Source organism: Ictidomys tridecemlineatus, unplaced genomic scaffold (assembly GCF_052094955.1).
Source record: "Ictidomys tridecemlineatus isolate mIctTri1 unplaced genomic scaffold, mIctTri1.hap1 Scaffold_97, whole genome shotgun sequence".
NCBI classification, from domain to species: Eukaryota; Metazoa; Chordata; class Mammalia; order Rodentia; family Sciuridae; genus Ictidomys; species Ictidomys tridecemlineatus.
The window spans coordinates 887786-906682 of NW_027526179.1; the positions used below are offsets into that span (position 1 = coordinate 887786).

The 18897-nt window shown below is 33.9% G+C and overlaps 1 protein-coding gene across 1 annotated transcript in view; it reads right to left on the reverse strand.

The window, feature by feature from the left end:
* The window catches only part of LOC144374953 (transport and Golgi organization protein 1 homolog), a 52441-nt gene that overhangs the window by 11824 nt on the left and 21720 nt on the right, over window positions 1–18897 (reverse strand). Inside the window, exons 7-17 of the mRNA XM_078037679.1 lie at window positions 5698–5719; window positions 4686–4774; window positions 4368–4445; window positions 4170–4280; window positions 3020–3091; window positions 2736–2840; window positions 1970–2092; window positions 1766–1871; window positions 705–760; window positions 526–616; window positions 216–354 (exon numbers count right to left, since the gene is read on the reverse strand). Coding sequence (XP_077893805.1) covers window positions 216–354; window positions 526–616; window positions 705–760; window positions 1766–1871; window positions 1970–2092; window positions 2736–2840; window positions 3020–3091; window positions 4170–4280; window positions 4368–4445; window positions 4686–4774; window positions 5698–5719 — 992 coding nt within the window. The remainder of the gene's footprint in view (window positions 1–215; window positions 355–525; window positions 617–704; window positions 761–1765; window positions 1872–1969; window positions 2093–2735; window positions 2841–3019; window positions 3092–4169; window positions 4281–4367; window positions 4446–4685; window positions 4775–5697; window positions 5720–18897) is intronic.

An 18897-nucleotide genomic window follows, 5' to 3' on the forward strand; every position in this document is an offset into this window, starting at 1 on the left:
ACTTCTTGCCTTCATATGAATTTGACAATTGATTACGATGTCCTCACAGCCTTAGTTTATGGTTCCAACTACCTCAGGACTCTTAAGACTGATGATGGAAAGAAAAATGCAACTTATAGGAAACAAAACACAAAGGAAAAAAGACAAATCTCTACTAGATAAAATTATCTGTTAGTTCACACAATGATAACAATAAGAAACAATGGAAATCTTACTTTTTTAGTGCCATCTCATTTTGCTGGTAGAGTTCATTTAAAATCTCCACTTTCTGCCTAAGAGTTTTGCATTCCTCTTCCAGTCCAACTTTAGAAGACCGTAGTGAATTGCAGTCACTTTCTAATTTCTTTATTTGGTCTGTAAAGGATAAAACAGCTTATCTCTATATGTGTACAAGGACTTAAGAACTTGTTTGAGGGAGTAGTGCCAAGAAAAGTAAAAAGCATGAAAGCAAGAAGCCATTCTTTATCTTTCCAATAAATTTTTAAGTCTTTCCAACATGGCAATTTCTTCTCAAGAAGAACCCACCTTCTAGATTACATTTTGTGGACATCGAGGCTCTTAGCTTAAGTTGTAAAAGTTTTAGATCCTCTTCAACTACTGATATTGTAGTTTTTGTCTAAAAATTGCAGAAAAGAGAGGTATTCTTAAAAGTGAGGCACAGGAAGAATTCACAGGTACTATGGGACTCTTAGAAAGAACTATACCTGAGAGACATCCATCATCTGCTTAATTTGATCTTTGATCTTCTCGTTCCAATCACCTAAAAAACAAAAGACTTTAGCTTTTTCTTTCCTTACTTTAACTCTATATTCTCCTAACTTCCCTAAACTAAAGAATGATTGTATTCAAACACTGGAAGAAAAAAATCAATTAAATAATTATACTGATTAGACTAATGACTTTTAAGAGAATTGCAAGCATAGATTTAAAAAAAAAAAAAGAGAGAGGTGAATTTCAGACTGGGGTTGTGGCTCAGTGGTAGAGTGCTCACCTAGCATGTGTGAGGCACTGAGTTTGATCCTCAGCATAAAAATAAATAAAAGTACTGTGTCTGTCTTAAAAAAAAGGTGAATTTCTAGTTTGCACAACTAAAATGTTATCTATGCTATTCTTGTAAGATAAAAGCTTTTCTTCTCTCTCAGATCTATCTTCACCTGGGCAATAAGTGTCTTGTTTAGAAAGATTCAATCCTCTATTTTCTCCCTGAATCTACTACCAGGTGTGGTTTGAAATACTTGCTATGTAAGCAATATCCAACTTGGGAGAAAACATCTGGAAATATTTTCCTCATCAGTAAACACTGTTACACTCCCTCTCTAGCTTTCTGATAGTCTCTAGCCTCTGTTCTCACAGCCTTAGTTTATGGTTCCAACTGCCTCCGGACTGACTGTGGACCTTAAAACCACAGAGCCATAGAGATGATGAGTATCAAAATCAAGTATCATCTGCATAAGTTAAGAAATAAATTTCTCTTACTGTAGAATGTTCAATACTTAGAGGTATAGGATATGACTATTGTAGCTGCAGTGTACTTACTAGTTTTCAATAGGATAGAAAAAGTCAGTGTTCTTCACATGCCTATTGCTACATTATACCCCAACAACCCACCTCTGCCAATGCAACAGACATATCTATAGATCCAGTGATATGTGTCTACAACCCTGAAGCTTAAGAAAAAATTAAGCCAGCTGAAAAGTGGCATCTGTATACTTAATTAAAGACAGGAAAGCAAAAAAGGATTCAACCTCCCTGAGACTGATCTTACCTGCTAACTCTCCATTGGTTAATTCATCTGACTCATCTCGACTTTGATCCTCAGATTCAGATTCACATTGAAACCGATTCAACTGTGTAATGTGATTAGTCAAAGCCTAGAAAAGAAGCAAAAGGTTGGAAGACTCTCGATTTTAATTCAGAAAATTTCAGGAGAATTCATGAGATGAAACATGTATTTGGAGTATAAACTTACATTAATAGTATCATCTTTTTGACTAAGAGCTACTTGTAAATCTTTCTGGGTCTTCTCAAATGATTTCATTTGTTCACTGAGCTCAGTGTGTGATGTACTCCAGTCTTTTACTTCCTGCTGCAACTGAAAAGTCAAAACACATGAATTCCTATGGGTTAGGGAGGGGTTTCTGCACTGGATATATCAGGACTACAAGACTTAGACAAAGAAATAGAGAGCCATACTCCTCGGTGGCCTGCCTCAATCGAGGGGGTTGAGACCTTGGTTAAGGAAGAGGGCAGAGTGGCCCCAACTCTCACAGCTGCAGTAAGAACATCAGAGCTATCAGGAAGTTGAGCCTGTTTATTGCATTCCCCAGAAAATTGCTGCCAATTCAAATAATTTATCTCCAGGAGGAATGGCTGGGCACATATGACTGTCTCCTAAATTTAGATTCCTTATCATGTAATCTTCCCTTGGCCGGTGAATCAGTAACTATTCAAAAGAGGATCATAAAATACTTAATTTTCTGGTTTAAAAAGTTTCTTTGAGGCTATGCAAGTTAATAACTGATTGACATTTGATAAGAAAAGCAATAATCCAAAAATCCAAAACAGATGGAGACCATATATATGCACTCAATTTGGGGAGCATTGTTTAAACTTTGCATATCTAGAAAAGGTCCTACATGAAAATTCCTTACCTCAGAAACAGATCCAAGAAAGATACAAGATAATGATATTCACTTCTCTAGTTTACATTATGTATGACATCAAATTTTCTTTACCTGCTCTTTCTCCTTCTTAAGCATGGTATTTTCTTTCTGAAGCTGACAGCATTTCAACTTCACCTTCTCTTCACGAAGCTTAGCTTCAGTAAGGAGAATTTGAAGCTAATGAAAAACACTACAGTTAGTGAATTAATTCCAAAGAAGAAACAAAGTTATACTTTCCCAAACAAGACATCATATAGTTCTCATTTTTTGCACATTTTAGCACACCTCAAATTTTTGGTCCGCAACAAAACTAAGATGTAGTACTAATATCCGTTAGCAATAGTTGGCAGCTTTACCTCTGAACTTTCAGAAGTATTTACTGAAATGACATCTTTAAGCTTCTCTATAGATTTCTTATTTTCCATTATCTGCCAGGTGAAAACAGAACACAAAATATGCATTAGGATTTCAGTAGAAATACTGATATATGTGTGTGTGTGTGTGTGTGTGTGTGTGTGTGTGTGTGTGTGTGTGTACGTACACATACATATATATACTAAAAAAGATAAACACAACAAAATTTTTGTCAAGCCATCCCATTACATTTCAGGTAAATGCAGGGGATCCAGCTTTGGACTAAGCAAAAAATCAAAAACTGAAAGAGATGAGGGAAAATGAAGTCATAAATATTTCATGGCATCCACAACCTTACTGTTTATGAGATAACCAGAAAAAAAGTTCAAAGTATAGAAAATCATAATGCAATAAGTAAATAAAATGTTTTAAAGCATAGAAAATTAACTAATTAATTACTGTTTCAAGTAAACCAGTTCAAATTAGTAATTTTTTTTCTAGTGATAGAGAAAAAAATTTCCCAAGATCATTTTTAAAATTTTCTTATCATAAGTAAAAAATGATAAAATTTAAGGAAGAATAGACTAATCTCACATACAGAAGAATTCCAAAAAAATTATAAAGATACTTGCTCCTTAAGGAAGTGGACATAAATCTGCAATCTTTGTTTGCAATGCCTGGGATTGAATCCTGGGCCTCATGCATGCTAGGCAAGTGCTCTACCATGAGCTGCATCCTGAGCTTGTAACTCTTCATACTTTAACTGTGGGCTGTGCATGGTAACTTCCAAAGAATACAATATGAAAAGGATTGGAAAGAATTTTTACAGTGGAGAAATCTGATAAATACTACCTCAGCTAGGTGATCAAGCTTACTTGGGGGTAGGATATTTCAGAACACACTCTCTACCATCTTTTGCAACTTTTATGTAATTACAGAAACTTATAGAAATTGAAAATGAAATATGTAAGTAAAAATTTTTTAAGTTGTTGTATCAGTACTTAAAAGTTCCACAAAATGGGCAGAAGTGGGTTCAACTTCCTTGACTCCTAATCTTACTTTAGTTAACAGCTGGACTAAGTTCAACTTAACCAATTTTACAAAATATTTCAAAAGCCAAATTGCAGTAATACTTAGCAGCAAAACTCTTACCAAGTCCTGATTCTTAGCTTTCTGTTCTCTCTCAGATTCTAACATAACATGAAGACTTTTAGCTCCCTCATCCAGAAGTTCTTTAGCTTTTTCAAGAAGCTTCATTTTATCCTGGAAAAAAAAGGTGTCAAGATTACTCACTCATTACATTTACTTTTGAGTTTAGAATGTAATTCCCCCCAAAGAAGGGATTTTTACCTTATAATTAGTTGCTTCATCAGAAAGAATCATATTTTGTTTCATGGTCTCTTGGACCTGTTTCTTTGATTCCTTCATCTATGTAAATAAAGCATTCAGAATTAAGATACACAAATTATAGTGCTACCATACAAGTTACTTCCAGACAAGTGACCCTTTCCAGAAGAAAGCAGTACTTAATACATATGACTGTTTAGAATTTGGATGATTTGTAGGAAATAATGAAACAAAAATTTTAAAATATGATTTTTAAATTAAAACAGGTAGGAATGATTCAAGCTAGAACCAAGGGAGAAAGAAAGAAAAAAATAATTATACCTTCTGTTCATAATTTGACAATTTCTGCATTAGTTCTTCATTTTCTTTCATGAAATTGTTCACCTTTTTGAAAATTTGCTGTTCATTGACTAAAAGGGGGAAATACACAAGATTATTACAATCACTAAATGAAATTCAATTACTCAATCTACTAAAAGCAAAGACATGTTATGTGGTACTATGAGGAAATACTTCTTAGCATAACTATTATGCTTTTAAAAAGCAATCTATGCTTATTAGCAATAAGAGTATAAAAATTATTAGAATTTAAGAAAAATATAAGAACAATGATATTTTGCTGGGTGCAGTGGTGCACACCTGTAATCCCAGTGGCTCAGGAGGCTGAGATAGAAGGATTCCAAGTTCAAAGCCAGCCTCAGCAAGAGTGAGACACTAAGCAACTAAGTGAGACTTGGTCTCTAAATATAGGGGGTTGGCGATGTGGCTCAGTAGAGTGCCCCAGAGTTCAATCCCAAGAACCCCTCTCATCCAAAATGATATTTCAATTTAAGCTTATTTCACAGATGGGAAATACATTAAAGTGTTGTAGCTTGATATTCCCCCCTTCTCAAAACACTTTCTTTTCCGAAAATGGAATCATTTAATTCTTTGCAAAGAAAAACAGAAATGAAAACATACTGATTCACATTACCATTCTTCAAATTATCTACTCAGTTACTTAATGCATGATTAAATCATTAGCATAGAAATACTCTTCAAATGTAATACATCTGCATTACATCAATATTCAAAGTTAATCTGCCCCAAATTAAAACTTATCATCATCTCCCTATCCACAATTTGTTCCTCCTCTTTATCTCCTATCTCAGAGTTGGAACCATCATCATCTACTCTATTATCCATGCTAGCAACCTAGGAATAGTAAAATTTTCAGGAGGTAAAAAAGATAATAGACATTAAAAGTCACTGTATCTACTTCTAACATACATAAAACACACATCAAACACCAATACAAAGGGTCATTACAAGTTTAAGAAACCTAAAAATTTACCTTGATATACTCTATCTTTTACCTAGAAGAGAGAAAAAAAGATTAAATTTGATGTCAAACATCTGCTCAATAGAAACAGCATTCCTAAAACAACAGTCAGAATCATAACCAAGTGAGAATTTAATAACATTCTGGTTCAGGATAATAATTTATAGGATTAAAAATAAGTAAAGGTTAACAAGCCTTTTAAATTTAATTGGTAGTGATATTTCATAAATAGCCTCTGACATAAAAACACTAAGATATGTACCTTATTTCACAGCAAAGATGTGTGTGTGTGTGTGTGTGTGTGTGTGTGTGTATACTCAAAATCATTTACTTGACAATTCTAAATAACCAGGATAAAGTCTAGAAACAATGACTATTCAAAAGAAATCTGAGGAAACAATATTAAATGCATAATCTTTGTACTAAGATATGCCACTTTCACTCACCAGAAAACATCTTAGAACTCCAATTTAAATTTGGCTATTGGCTGAATTTAGAAACTAAGAGGGTACATCATCTTATTTCTGCAAACCACTAAATATATAGCAAGAAATCTGAAAGGAAAGACTGCTTGAAGAAAATGCACAAGCAATAAGAAAAATGACAATTAAGATATTCTGGAAAGGACAAAAACAATCGTTTCCAAAAAACAGCAATAAACTACCTGATAATAAAACCTAAGCAGAAATTTTTTTAAAACATCACTAAATTTCTTTGTAACTTAGCATATTACTTGTCCTTTCAAATGTTATAAATGGTGATGGGATATTCAGATGTGTCCACGGATCATCCAGGGGATCTTCGTAACAGGAAATTGCATTCAGAAAACTCCAACACAGAAAAAAATGAACATTTCTTTAATGTCATAGCCTTGCTAACCTTTTACTCAAAATGACAACAGAGGAAAATGGGAAGTAGCATAAAAGCAGTCATCTAAGGTAGGGAGACTAAAGTTTTAAAGTCAAATGCTGAAACTGAGGAGCAACAAGCTAGGAACCACATCCCACATAACCTAGTGAAAAGAGAAACAGGTACCAGGGTTCTTGAAATGAAAGAAACAAGAGAGAGAAATATAAAATGTTTTCATGTTTTTCCCTTCTCTTTATCCTTCTATTTCCTTTTTACTTTTAGCTGAGAAAAAGTTCAATGAGATTAGAAAATTCCTCACAGGAATCCAGGCAAACAATTCTTCTATTTAAGAAGGGAATACTTTTTAAGAGATTTTACACTCAATTGTACAAGGAGAGGAAACTTATCTTAACAATGATATGTCTGAAATAATTAAGAAATCAGAAAAAGAACACTCAGATTTGAAAAGATTTGTATCCAATGTTTTTGGCCTCTTTAACTGTTAGGCTTTTCATATGCAAAGTCCATTTACCTAAAATAATTTTCTTCCAATTATGTTAAATAACTATGAAACAGAATGACCTACAGTACAAACATAAGTATGTATAAGCGCATATATATATATGTGTGTGTGTATATATACACACACACATATATATACACACACACACACACACACACACACACACACACTTATACATATATGTACACACATACACAGAGATAGACTAATTCTGCTCAGGAAAAAAAAAAACCTTAATGAACAAAACATTTAATGGATTTTTGGACAACACATAATCTATACTTCCAAATAAAAAGGTATTTTCTGTACATATGATCAAATCATAAAATCTGGGAAAAATTTATATAAAAGACTGGAAAAATTATATCATCTCCTTTTTCTCATTTTACTGTATTTCTTTGCAGCATTTCCCCCTGTTTGTATGTTTATATTAACATACAGTTCATCAACATTTAAATCTTAGTTTCTGCTTTTTTTTCCCACTTCACATTTAATTGTGAGCATTTTCTGTACCTCAAAGCTTTGAAATAAATAAATCTGCCTACTATTCCACTAATCGAACATACAATAACCCCTAAATGAATTATGTTGTGCTAAGTCTTCAATCTAATACACTGTTCCATTGAAAAACATTACCAAAATCTTCAAAGCATAGTTATTTCTTTAAGATAGATTACTAGACATATATGCTACATAAAAGGATATTTATCTAACCTATCCCATCTTTTATCCCACTTTTAAGACTTCTGATACATATGAAACTACTGGTCAGGATGGCTGTAAGAATTACCAGTTCTACCAACTGCACCCACACTAAATTATTTTATAATGTTAGTTTGACTTAAACCACTATTTTGTGTTTTAGCAATTGAAAAAGAAAAAAGGGGGGGGCAGTGACTATATAAAATAATCCTTGTGCTTATGTGCTAAGGTATAAGTAAGTTAATTTACTCACAAGAGCAGTTCTCCAAGAGAAAATGACAAAGGATACAATCCCAAAGAAAACAGTGAATACTACAGGCTTCCATGGTAGTCCATAAAAATCAGGCCCAGGTTGAGTATCATCAGGCAATGTAGTAAACAGCTTAAACAGACAAATTAGAAGAAATGGGAAACCTTAAATTTATAACAAAACAGTCACAAAGAATCATGGTAATTCTAAACCAACTTCCTCATCAGAAATCCACCTCCTCAATATTTTCCAATAGCTTCTTCAAGAGAGAGGATACTGGCAGTCTCATATTTTTTGTTTGCTTCCAGTGTTTTCAAGTATAATGAATCTAAATACTTTTTAAAAATATTTATTTATGTATCTTTAGTTTTAGGGTGGACACATTGTTTTGTTTTTATATGGTGCTGAGGATCGAACCCAGTGCCTCATGTATGCTAGGCAAGCGCTCTACTGAACCACAACCCCAGCCCGAATCTAAATACTTTAAATTGAGCATACATTTCCAGTTTGTAACAGGCCCTATATCATCACATTGTCTAACACCTGGCTAGAATCCCTCTGGATCATTCTTTTTTCTTAGATAACCTGGTTTTTATAATTTAAAATATTCATTTAAGACAAAACTTAAATATATGAAAGAACTAATTAATTTTATGGCAACAAATAAAAACAATGACGATATATGTATAAGATTTTAAATCTTACTTCCATTCCACTCTTATATACAGATACGTGACATGTAATTTCAGACAACTCTTGAAAACTGGCTTAGATAAACTTCTCTGAATTTAACATCCTTCTATAAAATTCAGAGCCTAATTTTAAATGGTTGCTCAAAGGCAGTGCAGTAAACACCTGCCTACTCTTCCCTGTTTTCACCGCCCTCTACACGTAATAGGAGATAACTGTCACTTGGGCCCAATTCCCCAGCAGTCTCCTTAGGGAAAAGACCTGTAGTAACATTAGCTGTTTGGATTGTTGGCTGCATTTCAGAACATACCATGAGGTTGTCACCTCTATTCCGTCAAAAAAAAAGTGCAAGTGGGGAAAGCTCAAGTACACTCTCACCGGCCTCGCTTAACAATACAGTCAAGTCCTGCCTGCCTTGGGCCTGACACACTCCATTTCCCCGTCGCCACGACAGTCAGTGCACCCACTCTGCCAGAACTCAGCCACCCGACAGGGGTCCCAGGAGCTCTGGGTCCCCCAGGGAAACAGTGACAGAAGGCACAGTGGCAGGTACTGAGTCCATGGTGTAGGGACAGCTGAGTGGAAGCGACGCTTCCCTGCAGAACAGCACAGGACCCTCTCTTTCACCGTTTCCTACTTCAGTAGGACCCAGCGCAGGGGGCGGGTACTGGGAGTGAACTTTGCCTTCCTCCACCACAGGCGCTTTCCGCCCAAGGCACGTGAAACCCGTCATCAGAGGAAGCCCCTGGGTGGACTGCAGTGAGCAGACAGAGGATGCTGAGGGGCGTGGCAGGGAGCGGGAAGAACCAACTGCAGAGCCCGGCGGGGGACAGCGCCAGTAGAGCCAAGCGGAAGAGTCCAAATGAAAGGACTCCAGAAGGAAAGAGGCTCACCTGTCCCCGGAACTAGGAGAGGACCGGCGATTTAGAAGGCCCTGGAGGAAGCCAGGGAACTAGCAGAAGGGGATTATAGGCAGAGACTAGGAAAAAGGAGAAAGTCAGGCCTCCCAGCCCCTCCCAGAGCAAAACCCTTTTGTCAACGTGTTGAGACACCAGGTACCTACCTGCCCCAAAAGTGCAGACAGAAGAGGAGAAGCTTCTCCTGCTCCCTTCTAAAAGACTACTGCTGGGCTTTCCTTCCCTGCTCACTCTAGTCCTGTTACTTTCTCCAATTGTGGATGACACTCTTTTTAAAAAAGCCTAACCCTAAGGAATCATGTCATTATCACCCCACGCCGGTGGCTTCATTTCTGGATGCCACATTTTAGGGTTGCATGACTTGTGGAAAAGAACAGAATCATGAATAGCCCGAAAAGCACGTGCTAAAAAATTGAAGAAACTGGGGACATTTAACTTGGGGAGGAAATGAACATCTGTGGATCTTTAAAAATCTGTCGTCAAGTTGAATATAGTCAATTCAAAAGAACAAGAATAAGCAGGAAAGCACTGAAAAAGAAGAGCAATGAAGGGTACAGGGAGGGCAGACTATATAATTAATTCATGTACCCTCATCCAAGCCCAGGAATACATAGAGATTGTGGGACAGAATAGAGAATCCAGAAACAGAACCAACTGGACATTTGGGGTACAATAAAAGTTAGTTTGGGGAAAATAGACTTTCTAATAAGTAGCGTTACCACATGGAAAATTATAAAATTGGATTTTTCTCTACTTATTCAAAAGATAAACTACAAATGGATAAGAAACATGAATGTAAAAATAGAAAATAAACAAGTACTAGAAAATATTAAGTGAAATTTTCTATGTATTATGAGTGGGCAAAACCTGCCTCATTGAAAAAATCTTTCCTGGCTGTATCTAAACCTGCTACACACACACACACACACACACACACACACACGCAGTTTGACAATGACAAACTGAGAAAAAATATTTGCAACATATTATTGTCCAAAGAATCATGTTCCTGAAATATAAAGAACATTATAAATAAAATGGCCAGCAAACCTATACAAAAATGGGCTGAAGAAATAAACAGATCTCAGGAAAAGAAATGCAAATAGCTATAACATATGGAAACATGCTCTGCTTAGCTCATAATGAACAAAATACAAATTAAACCACACCAAGACACCATTTCTCACTTGCATTGGCAAGATCCAAACGTTTGACAACATACTCAGTAGGTGAGAGAATGTGGGGGAATACAAATTCTCAGACACTGCTAATAAGTATACAAAATGATACAACCCTTATGAATGAGATTTGGCAACATCTCCCAAAACTGCTTATATATTTACCTATTAACTCAACAATCCCACTTTTTTTTTAACTTTTTCAGTGCTGGGGAAGGGTATCTTGGGCAAGTGCTCTACTGCTGAGCTATAGTCCACCAGCCCTAATTTCTAAAGATACTGGGAATACAACAACAAATGTTTAAAACTTGTATTTACAAAACTATGTTATTCAAGCATTAATTATAACAATACAAGATGGTCACAAAAGGCTGAAACAACCGTCATCAATGAAAGTTGTTGAATAAACCAAAGAAGAAAGAAAATAATTTTAAATACTGCTAAGAGCTGGTTTCTGGAATACATTTTTTAAAAATGAAGTAGAGAAAAATATTTATAGAATACTATTTGTATCTTAGAAAATGAAAAAAGATGAATATATTATTTCTTATAGCTTTGAGGTAAAACTGACATGCAATAAATTACATGTATTTAAAGTGTGCAATTTGATGAATTTTAACATGAAATTATGAAATCACCATTATAATCAAGATAATATACACATCCTTTACTTCCAAAAATATTCTCATGCTCTAGGTAATTTTGCCCTTTGTCACCCCTCTTTCTTGCCCCCCACTTTCCCATTCCTCCAGCAAAATGTCTTATCTTAATAGATTGCTTTGTATTCCTCAAGTTTTATGTGTATGGGATAATATATTGTATTTTCTATGGCTTCTCTTATTCAGCATAATTTGAGATTCATCTACATCAGTTTATCTATCATCTATTTTTATTGCTGAGTAGCATTTCATTACATGTACATACCACAATTTGTCTATCATCTATTGATAGACATTTGGATTTTTTTCCAGTTTGGGGCTTTTACAAATAAAATAGCCAAGAACACTGATATAAAATTCCTCCTATTGCTATATAACTTATCTTTTCTTTGGAAAAGAATGGTTGGATATGACTGGTGTATGTTTACCTTTTTAAGAAGGTGATTCTACCACTTTATATCCCCACCAGATGTGTACCCATCCAGTTCCTCCATCTCTTCTCCAACCACTCAGCACAATTGTCTTTAATATTAGATATTTAATAAGTGTGTAGTGGTAACTCTTATGCTTCAAAATTGCATTTCCCTGATAATTATGTCAAGCATTTTTAATGTATTTACTATCTGTTTATCTTCTTTGATGAAGTGTTATTTTACAGGACTATATTTTTTTCTAATGCGTTCTAAGAGTTCTTCATATATCCTTGATGCAAGTCTTGATAAATGCTTTACAGTAATTTCCTCCCAGCTTGTGTTTTGTCTATTTCATTGACTTCAAAGTGTATTTTGAATTACAGAGGTTTTAGTTTGATGAATCCCACATTGTCAAATCCTTTTTAATGCTTTTGTTGTCAAATTTGAGAAATCTTTGCCAAACCTAAGTTCAACAAAAATTTTTCTCTTATTTTTTTTCCTAGAGGTTTTGTACTTTTGAGTTTAATATTTAAGTCTGTGAGTTAATTCAGGTGTCTAATGCAAGGCATGGATGAATATTTTGCATATAAATATGCAGTAATTTCAGTACCATTTGCTGAAAAAACTTTCCATTCTCTACTTGTCTTTCCATCTTTGTCAATGACTGTTGCCATATATATTGTGTATCTATCTCTGAATTCTTGGCTCTGTTTCAATATGTTTTGTCTGCAATCCTGATTACTGTAGCTTTAGAATATTTTTTTTCCTCTTTGTATGGTACTAGGGATTGAACACAGGACCTTGCATATGCTAGGCAAGTCCTCTACCACTGAGCTACATCCCCAGCCCTAGATTAAGTCTTGAAGCCACGTTGCAATCAGCTTGTCATTTTCTACAAAACTCTGCAGGGATTTTGATTGGAATAATGTTGACTCTGGTGATTAAACTGGGATGAATGGACACCTTAGTCTTCTGACTCATAAATTAGGTATATCTCTCCATTTAGGTTCTCTTTAAATTCTATCAGCAATATTTTATAGTTTTTAATACATACATTTTAGTTTTTGCCACGTTTATGTTTAAATACTTCATATTTTTATTCTATTGTACATGGAAATCTTTAAAATTTCAATTTCTAATTATTCATTGTTAATATATAGAAAATATAATTGCTTTTAGATGTAAATTTTATCTGTCAACCTTACAATAGCTTTTTTCTAGATCATACCAGATTGTATCTATATATATTCATGTTATCTGAAAAGAAAGAGAATTTTATTTCTTCCTTTCCAATCTGAGTGCATTTTATTTCTTTTTCTTGCCTTAGTATACTAGCTATTTCCTTACTGCACCCCAGTACAATGCTGAATAGATGTAATGAGAGTAGACATCTCTGTTTGGTTTCTGATCTTGGGGGAAAGTATTCAATTATCAACCATTAAGTATGAGGTTAGCTGCATTTTTTCAGAGAATGTTTTAAGCTCCCTTCTATTCCTAGTTTGTTGTTTGTTTTTCTACATCAATAATCAATGCTGAGGGGCTGGGGTTGATACTCAGTGGTAGAGCACTTGCCTAGCATGTGTGAGGCAATGGGTTCAAATCTCAGCACCGCATATAAATAAGTGAATAAAATAAAAGTTAATCAACATCTAAAAAAATTTTTTTAAATAATAATCAGGGCTGATTTTTTTTTTACATGTCGATGCGATTTATTGTCACCTACTTGTACATGCACACAAAATAACAATATAATTTGGCCAATATTACTCCCCAACATTTCCCCCCTCTGCTATATTTTTTAAATGCTTGTTTTGTATCTCTTGAGCTAAACACAAAGATTGTGCTTTTAGGTACATCAATGTGGTAAATTTCATTGATTTTCAAATGTTAAATAAATTTTGGATTCTTGACATAAATCCCCATCATCCGTCTAGTTTTTGTCTATGATGTATTTTCCTTTTACATATTGTTGTATTTGACTTAAATTTTTGTTTAGAATTTCTTTACAGATTCATTGGAGATCCCATGAGAGGTATGTGGTTTTCTTTTCTTATTATATCTTTGTCTTGGTTTGGTGTAGTGATAACACTGGATTCATAGGAGAACTATTTCCTTGCTTTAATATTCTACAAGGGTTTAGTATTACTACTACTATTAGGAATTAGTATCATTTCTTCCTTACAGGTTTAATTGGATCACCAATAAAGCTATCTTGGTCTTATATTTTTTTCTTTGAAGAAAGGTTTTTACCTATACCTTCAATTTCTTTAATAGCCAACAAGGTTTATGAAATTGTCTGTTTTTCTTGAGTGAACTTTTGCAATTTGTGGCTTAAATAAAATTTCTTCATTTCATCTAAATTGTCAAGTTAATTAACATAAACTGTTCATAATATCCCCATTATCAGTCTAGTATCTGTGAAATCTGTAGTGATATCCCTTCTCTGATTGCGAATATTGGTAACCCGTGTCTCCTCTTTTACTTCCCTCACTAGATGTTGATCAATTTTATTCATCTTAAAGAACTAGCTTTGGGTTTCATTGATTTTCTCTTATTTTCCTTTTTTTAAAATTTTACTGACTTATGGTCTTTATTATATCTTTTTTTCTTGCTTACTTGGAGATTAACTTATTTTTCCTTTTCTAGTTTCTCATAGTAGGAACTAAGTCAATGACTGGAGACTTATTTTTTTAATAAAGCTATCTTGGGCCTGGTAGTGCTATAAGTTTTCCAATAACACTTTAGTGACATTGCACAAATGGATATGTTGTTTTCAGTTTTATTCAACTCAAAATATGAATTTATTCTCTGATTTATTTGACTCAAAAATTATTTAGCAGTGGGGGCTAAGGTTGTAGCTCAGTGGTAAAGTGCTTGCCTCACATGTGTGAGGCACTGGGTTCGATCCCCAACACCACATAAAAATAAATGTACTGTGTTGTTCATTTATACCAAATATATATATATGATAGATAGATACAGATATACATATAGATATAGATAGATAGCAGATAGCAGCCTGGCACTTAAGTTTTCAAATATTTGAGAATTTTCCAGATTTTTCCATTATTGATTTCTCATTTTATTGTGTTCAGAGAATAAGCTTTGCCTGACTTTGAATACTTTTATATTTACTGATAATTTTTTTAAGATCCAGAATATAGTTTATCTTGGTAAATGTTCCATGTGCACTAAGCTCCTTGGGGGTTTTCTATAAATGTCAATTAATTTCAAATGGATGGATTGATTATGTCATTCACACTTTCTACAACCTTACTTTTATTTTTCATTTTCTGCCAATTGCTGAGGAGAGGATATTGAAATCTCTAAATGTAATCTATAGGATTCATCATTTTCCTCATAATTCTATCAATTTTGATACTTCATGTATTTTGAAGTTCTAATATTAAAAGTACAAGCATTTAGGTTTATTATATAATCTTGACTGATTCGTTTATCATTAGGAAATAACTTTCTTTAGTCCTGATGATATATTTTGCCCCACAACCTCTTTTGGTTTAATGTAGCTACTCCAGATTTCCTTTGACTAGTGTTTAACATGAGATACCTTGTTCAATCATTTTAATTTTGACTTCTTTGTGTCTTTCTATTTACAGTGTTATTCCCTTAGACATCTATTTGGGTCTTGCTTCTTTAGGCAATATGACAATCTCTGTTTTTAACTGATGTATTTAGATACTTTCCACTTAATAGGATTACTGCCGTGCATAGGTGTAAGCTTAATATAATCTTCTATTTGTTCCTTCTGTTCTTTGTTCTTTTTCTTTTCTTTCTGTCTTCTTTTGCAGAAATACCACTATCGGTATTTTTAGTGATTCCTCTATTGGCTTATTAAGCTATAACTCTGTTTTCTAATCTTAGTGCTTCAGGGTTTAGAATATACATCTTTAATTTGTCACAATCTACCTTCAGATGATACTATATTACTTCACATATTCAATAAGAACGTTACAATAGTTACTACCCTTCTGAGATTTATACTGTTGTCATGTATTTTACTTTACATGTTTTCTAAGTCCCATACTACACTGATATTTGTCTTTAAACAGTCAATGACTTTTTAAAATGTTCAAATAAGAAAAATTATTTTAAATATTTATGCACACAGTCACCATTTTCAGTGTTCTTTACTCCTTTATTCCATTATTTCCATCTGCTGTCTTGGTGCAAGTGTAGGTGAATTCTTTCAGCTTGTATGTCCGTACAAGTCTTCATTTTAGAAAGATATTTCACTGGGCATGATATTATCGGCCAACATTATTACTCTTCAAATATATTAAAGGTATCACTCCACTATATTCTCTTATGCCTAATTTCTGACAAGAAATCTGATGTCATCCTTAGTTCTTCTCTACATAAATGTCTTCTCTAACTGCTAAGATTGCTCTTTATCACTGGTTTTGAGCAATTTATTTATGATATAATATACCTTGATATAGCTTTATTCATGCTTTTTGTACTGTAGTCCCATTTAATATCTTGGATCTGCAGATGTACAGTTTTCACAAATTTTTGGCCATCATTTCTTAAAATATTTTTCTGAATACCTCTCATAGCTCAACTTGAAACTGTCCCACAGCTCACTGATGCTCTGGTTCACTTTTCTTTAACAGAAGAAATTTTCCCTGTTTCATTTGGGGTACTTCTCCTGCTATGTCCTCAAGTTCACTAACAAATTTCATCACAATGCTTATTCTGGCATTAATCCCATCCACTGTGTTTATCATATATTTTCAACTCTAGAAGTCTGATTTTCTTAAAATATATCTTCTATATCTCTTTTTACCTTTTTAACACACGAAATATAGTAGTAATGACTTTTTAAAAAATGCCATTACCTCATTCTAACATCTCCGATAGTTCTCAGTTGGCTTTGATTGGATGATTCTTCTCCTCATCATTGTGGATTGTATTTTTCTTGCTTCTTTGCATGCCTGGTAAGCTTTGATTCGATGCCATACATTACGAATTACTATTCTTAATATTTCGTATACAATTAAATTACTGGAAACAATTTGATTCTCTTGGGTCTGAATATTTGTTAGGTATGACATAAATTGTAATAGTCAGTCCGAGGTAACACCCTTCTGATTATTCTACCCAACTTCCTTAGATAGTTTTTTCCAGGTGCTATTCTGGTCCCTGTGTTAAGACCTGTTCCTTCTAATCACTTAAGATGGTTTCTCTGACTTGCTAAGCAGTTTCATCACACTTATGTGCAGATCAATACCCTGCTGAACACTCAGAGAGCCTTTCACAGATTTCCAGAATTGTCTCTCAATGTAGCAACCTTCTTTTGGTACTCCACCCTGTGAATTCTAGTCACTTTGGTTTTCCTGGAATCTCAGCACCATCTCTCAATTCATGGTATCCTCTGGTTCTGCCTGACTTCCCCTTCTTTGTCATGGCTTGGGAATCTCTTAACATAGTAAAAGCTGGGGCAACTAAAGAGCTCATAGCATTTGTTCTTTATGTTTCCAGAATCATTCTTTGTTGCTTGATCTTCAATGTTACTGGATCTTAAAATTTTATATGTTTGTGGTTTTTTTCATATTTATTTTAGTTGTTTCAGTTGGGAAGGTGAAGCCAGTACCTATATAAAGCTATCATAGCTAGATGTAAAAATCATTTGCTTTTCTTTTTCTTTTTATGGTGCTGGGGATTGAACACATGGCCTCATGTGTGGTAGGCAAGTGTTCTACCACTGAGCTGCATATCCCTTTTCTCATTTGCTTATTTTTTAAATAGCAGAATGCATAATGAAATAAATTTTAAAAGTTAATTATAAAAGAGAGTAATATCAGGGTAGACAGAACTGGGACAAAAGCTAGAGTTCTTTCAAAATCAGGCAGGAGAATCACAAGTTCAAAGCTAGCCTCAGCAACTTAGCAAGTCCCTACGCAACTTAGTGAGAACTATCTCTAAATAAAAAATAAAGAGCCTAGGTATGTGGCTCAGTGGATAGGAGCCCTGGGTTCAATCACCAGTACCAGAAAACAGAAACAACTTATTTTCACAAATTAACTTTGGCTCTTCTAAATATTTAAATAATTGTAAAATAAATAAAAAAAATCTTTAAAAATTAACACCTAAATATTGAAAGCACAAATGAAACAACCTGTGATATCATGTTGGTGACAAACCACAGAAATGAATTATTTCAAACATACCTTAGTGGGATATAGCTTAAAGACAAGAGAATTTCATCTCATTTCAGGAATACATTCCTGAAAGTATTTTAAACAACATAAATATAGTCGTGTGTTGCTTAATAATGGGAATAAATTCTGAGAAACACATCTTAGGCAATTTCAGTGTGTAAACATCATTGAGTATACTTATACAAACCTAGAAAATATAGCCATTTCCACACGTAGGTATTCATATATGATATATCATCGCTTTGGGGATAAAAACCTATAAGATATTATTATACTGAATTCTGTAGACAATTGTAACATTGTAAATGTTTATATATCTAAACATATCAAAACACAAAAAAGATTAAAAATACTAGGTGTCAAGAATTTTTTAGCTCCATTATTATGCACTAATGACCAAAATGTCATTAAGTGGCACAAGACTATAAACAATTATATTTATGTCATTGAAAACTGGAACTCCAACATCAGAGAAAGAAAACACAAATCTAAGATAGATGAAGTGAAGTAAAATCTCTCTAACATCCTGAATTTTCATGGGAATTATCTAAATGACATGATCAAAAATCCCCACATATTTCTGAGCTTTGTTCACTAAAAAGGCTTACAAATGACAGTCAATTTGAGCAATAAGCAATCCTAGTACTTGGAATGTAGCCTCTAAATATCATTTCCTATTGAAAGAAACCAAAGTTCTTTTAGAGAAATAGTTCCTTCAAGGTCTGGACAGGGAATGTTTAAGATGAACTTGGAACATCTCATAGTTCAAAAGCAAGGGAAACAGGTAACAATGACCACTAGGTGGTGGCAAAGGGTCCCAGGAGCCAAGATAAAGAGGCTTCTACAAGG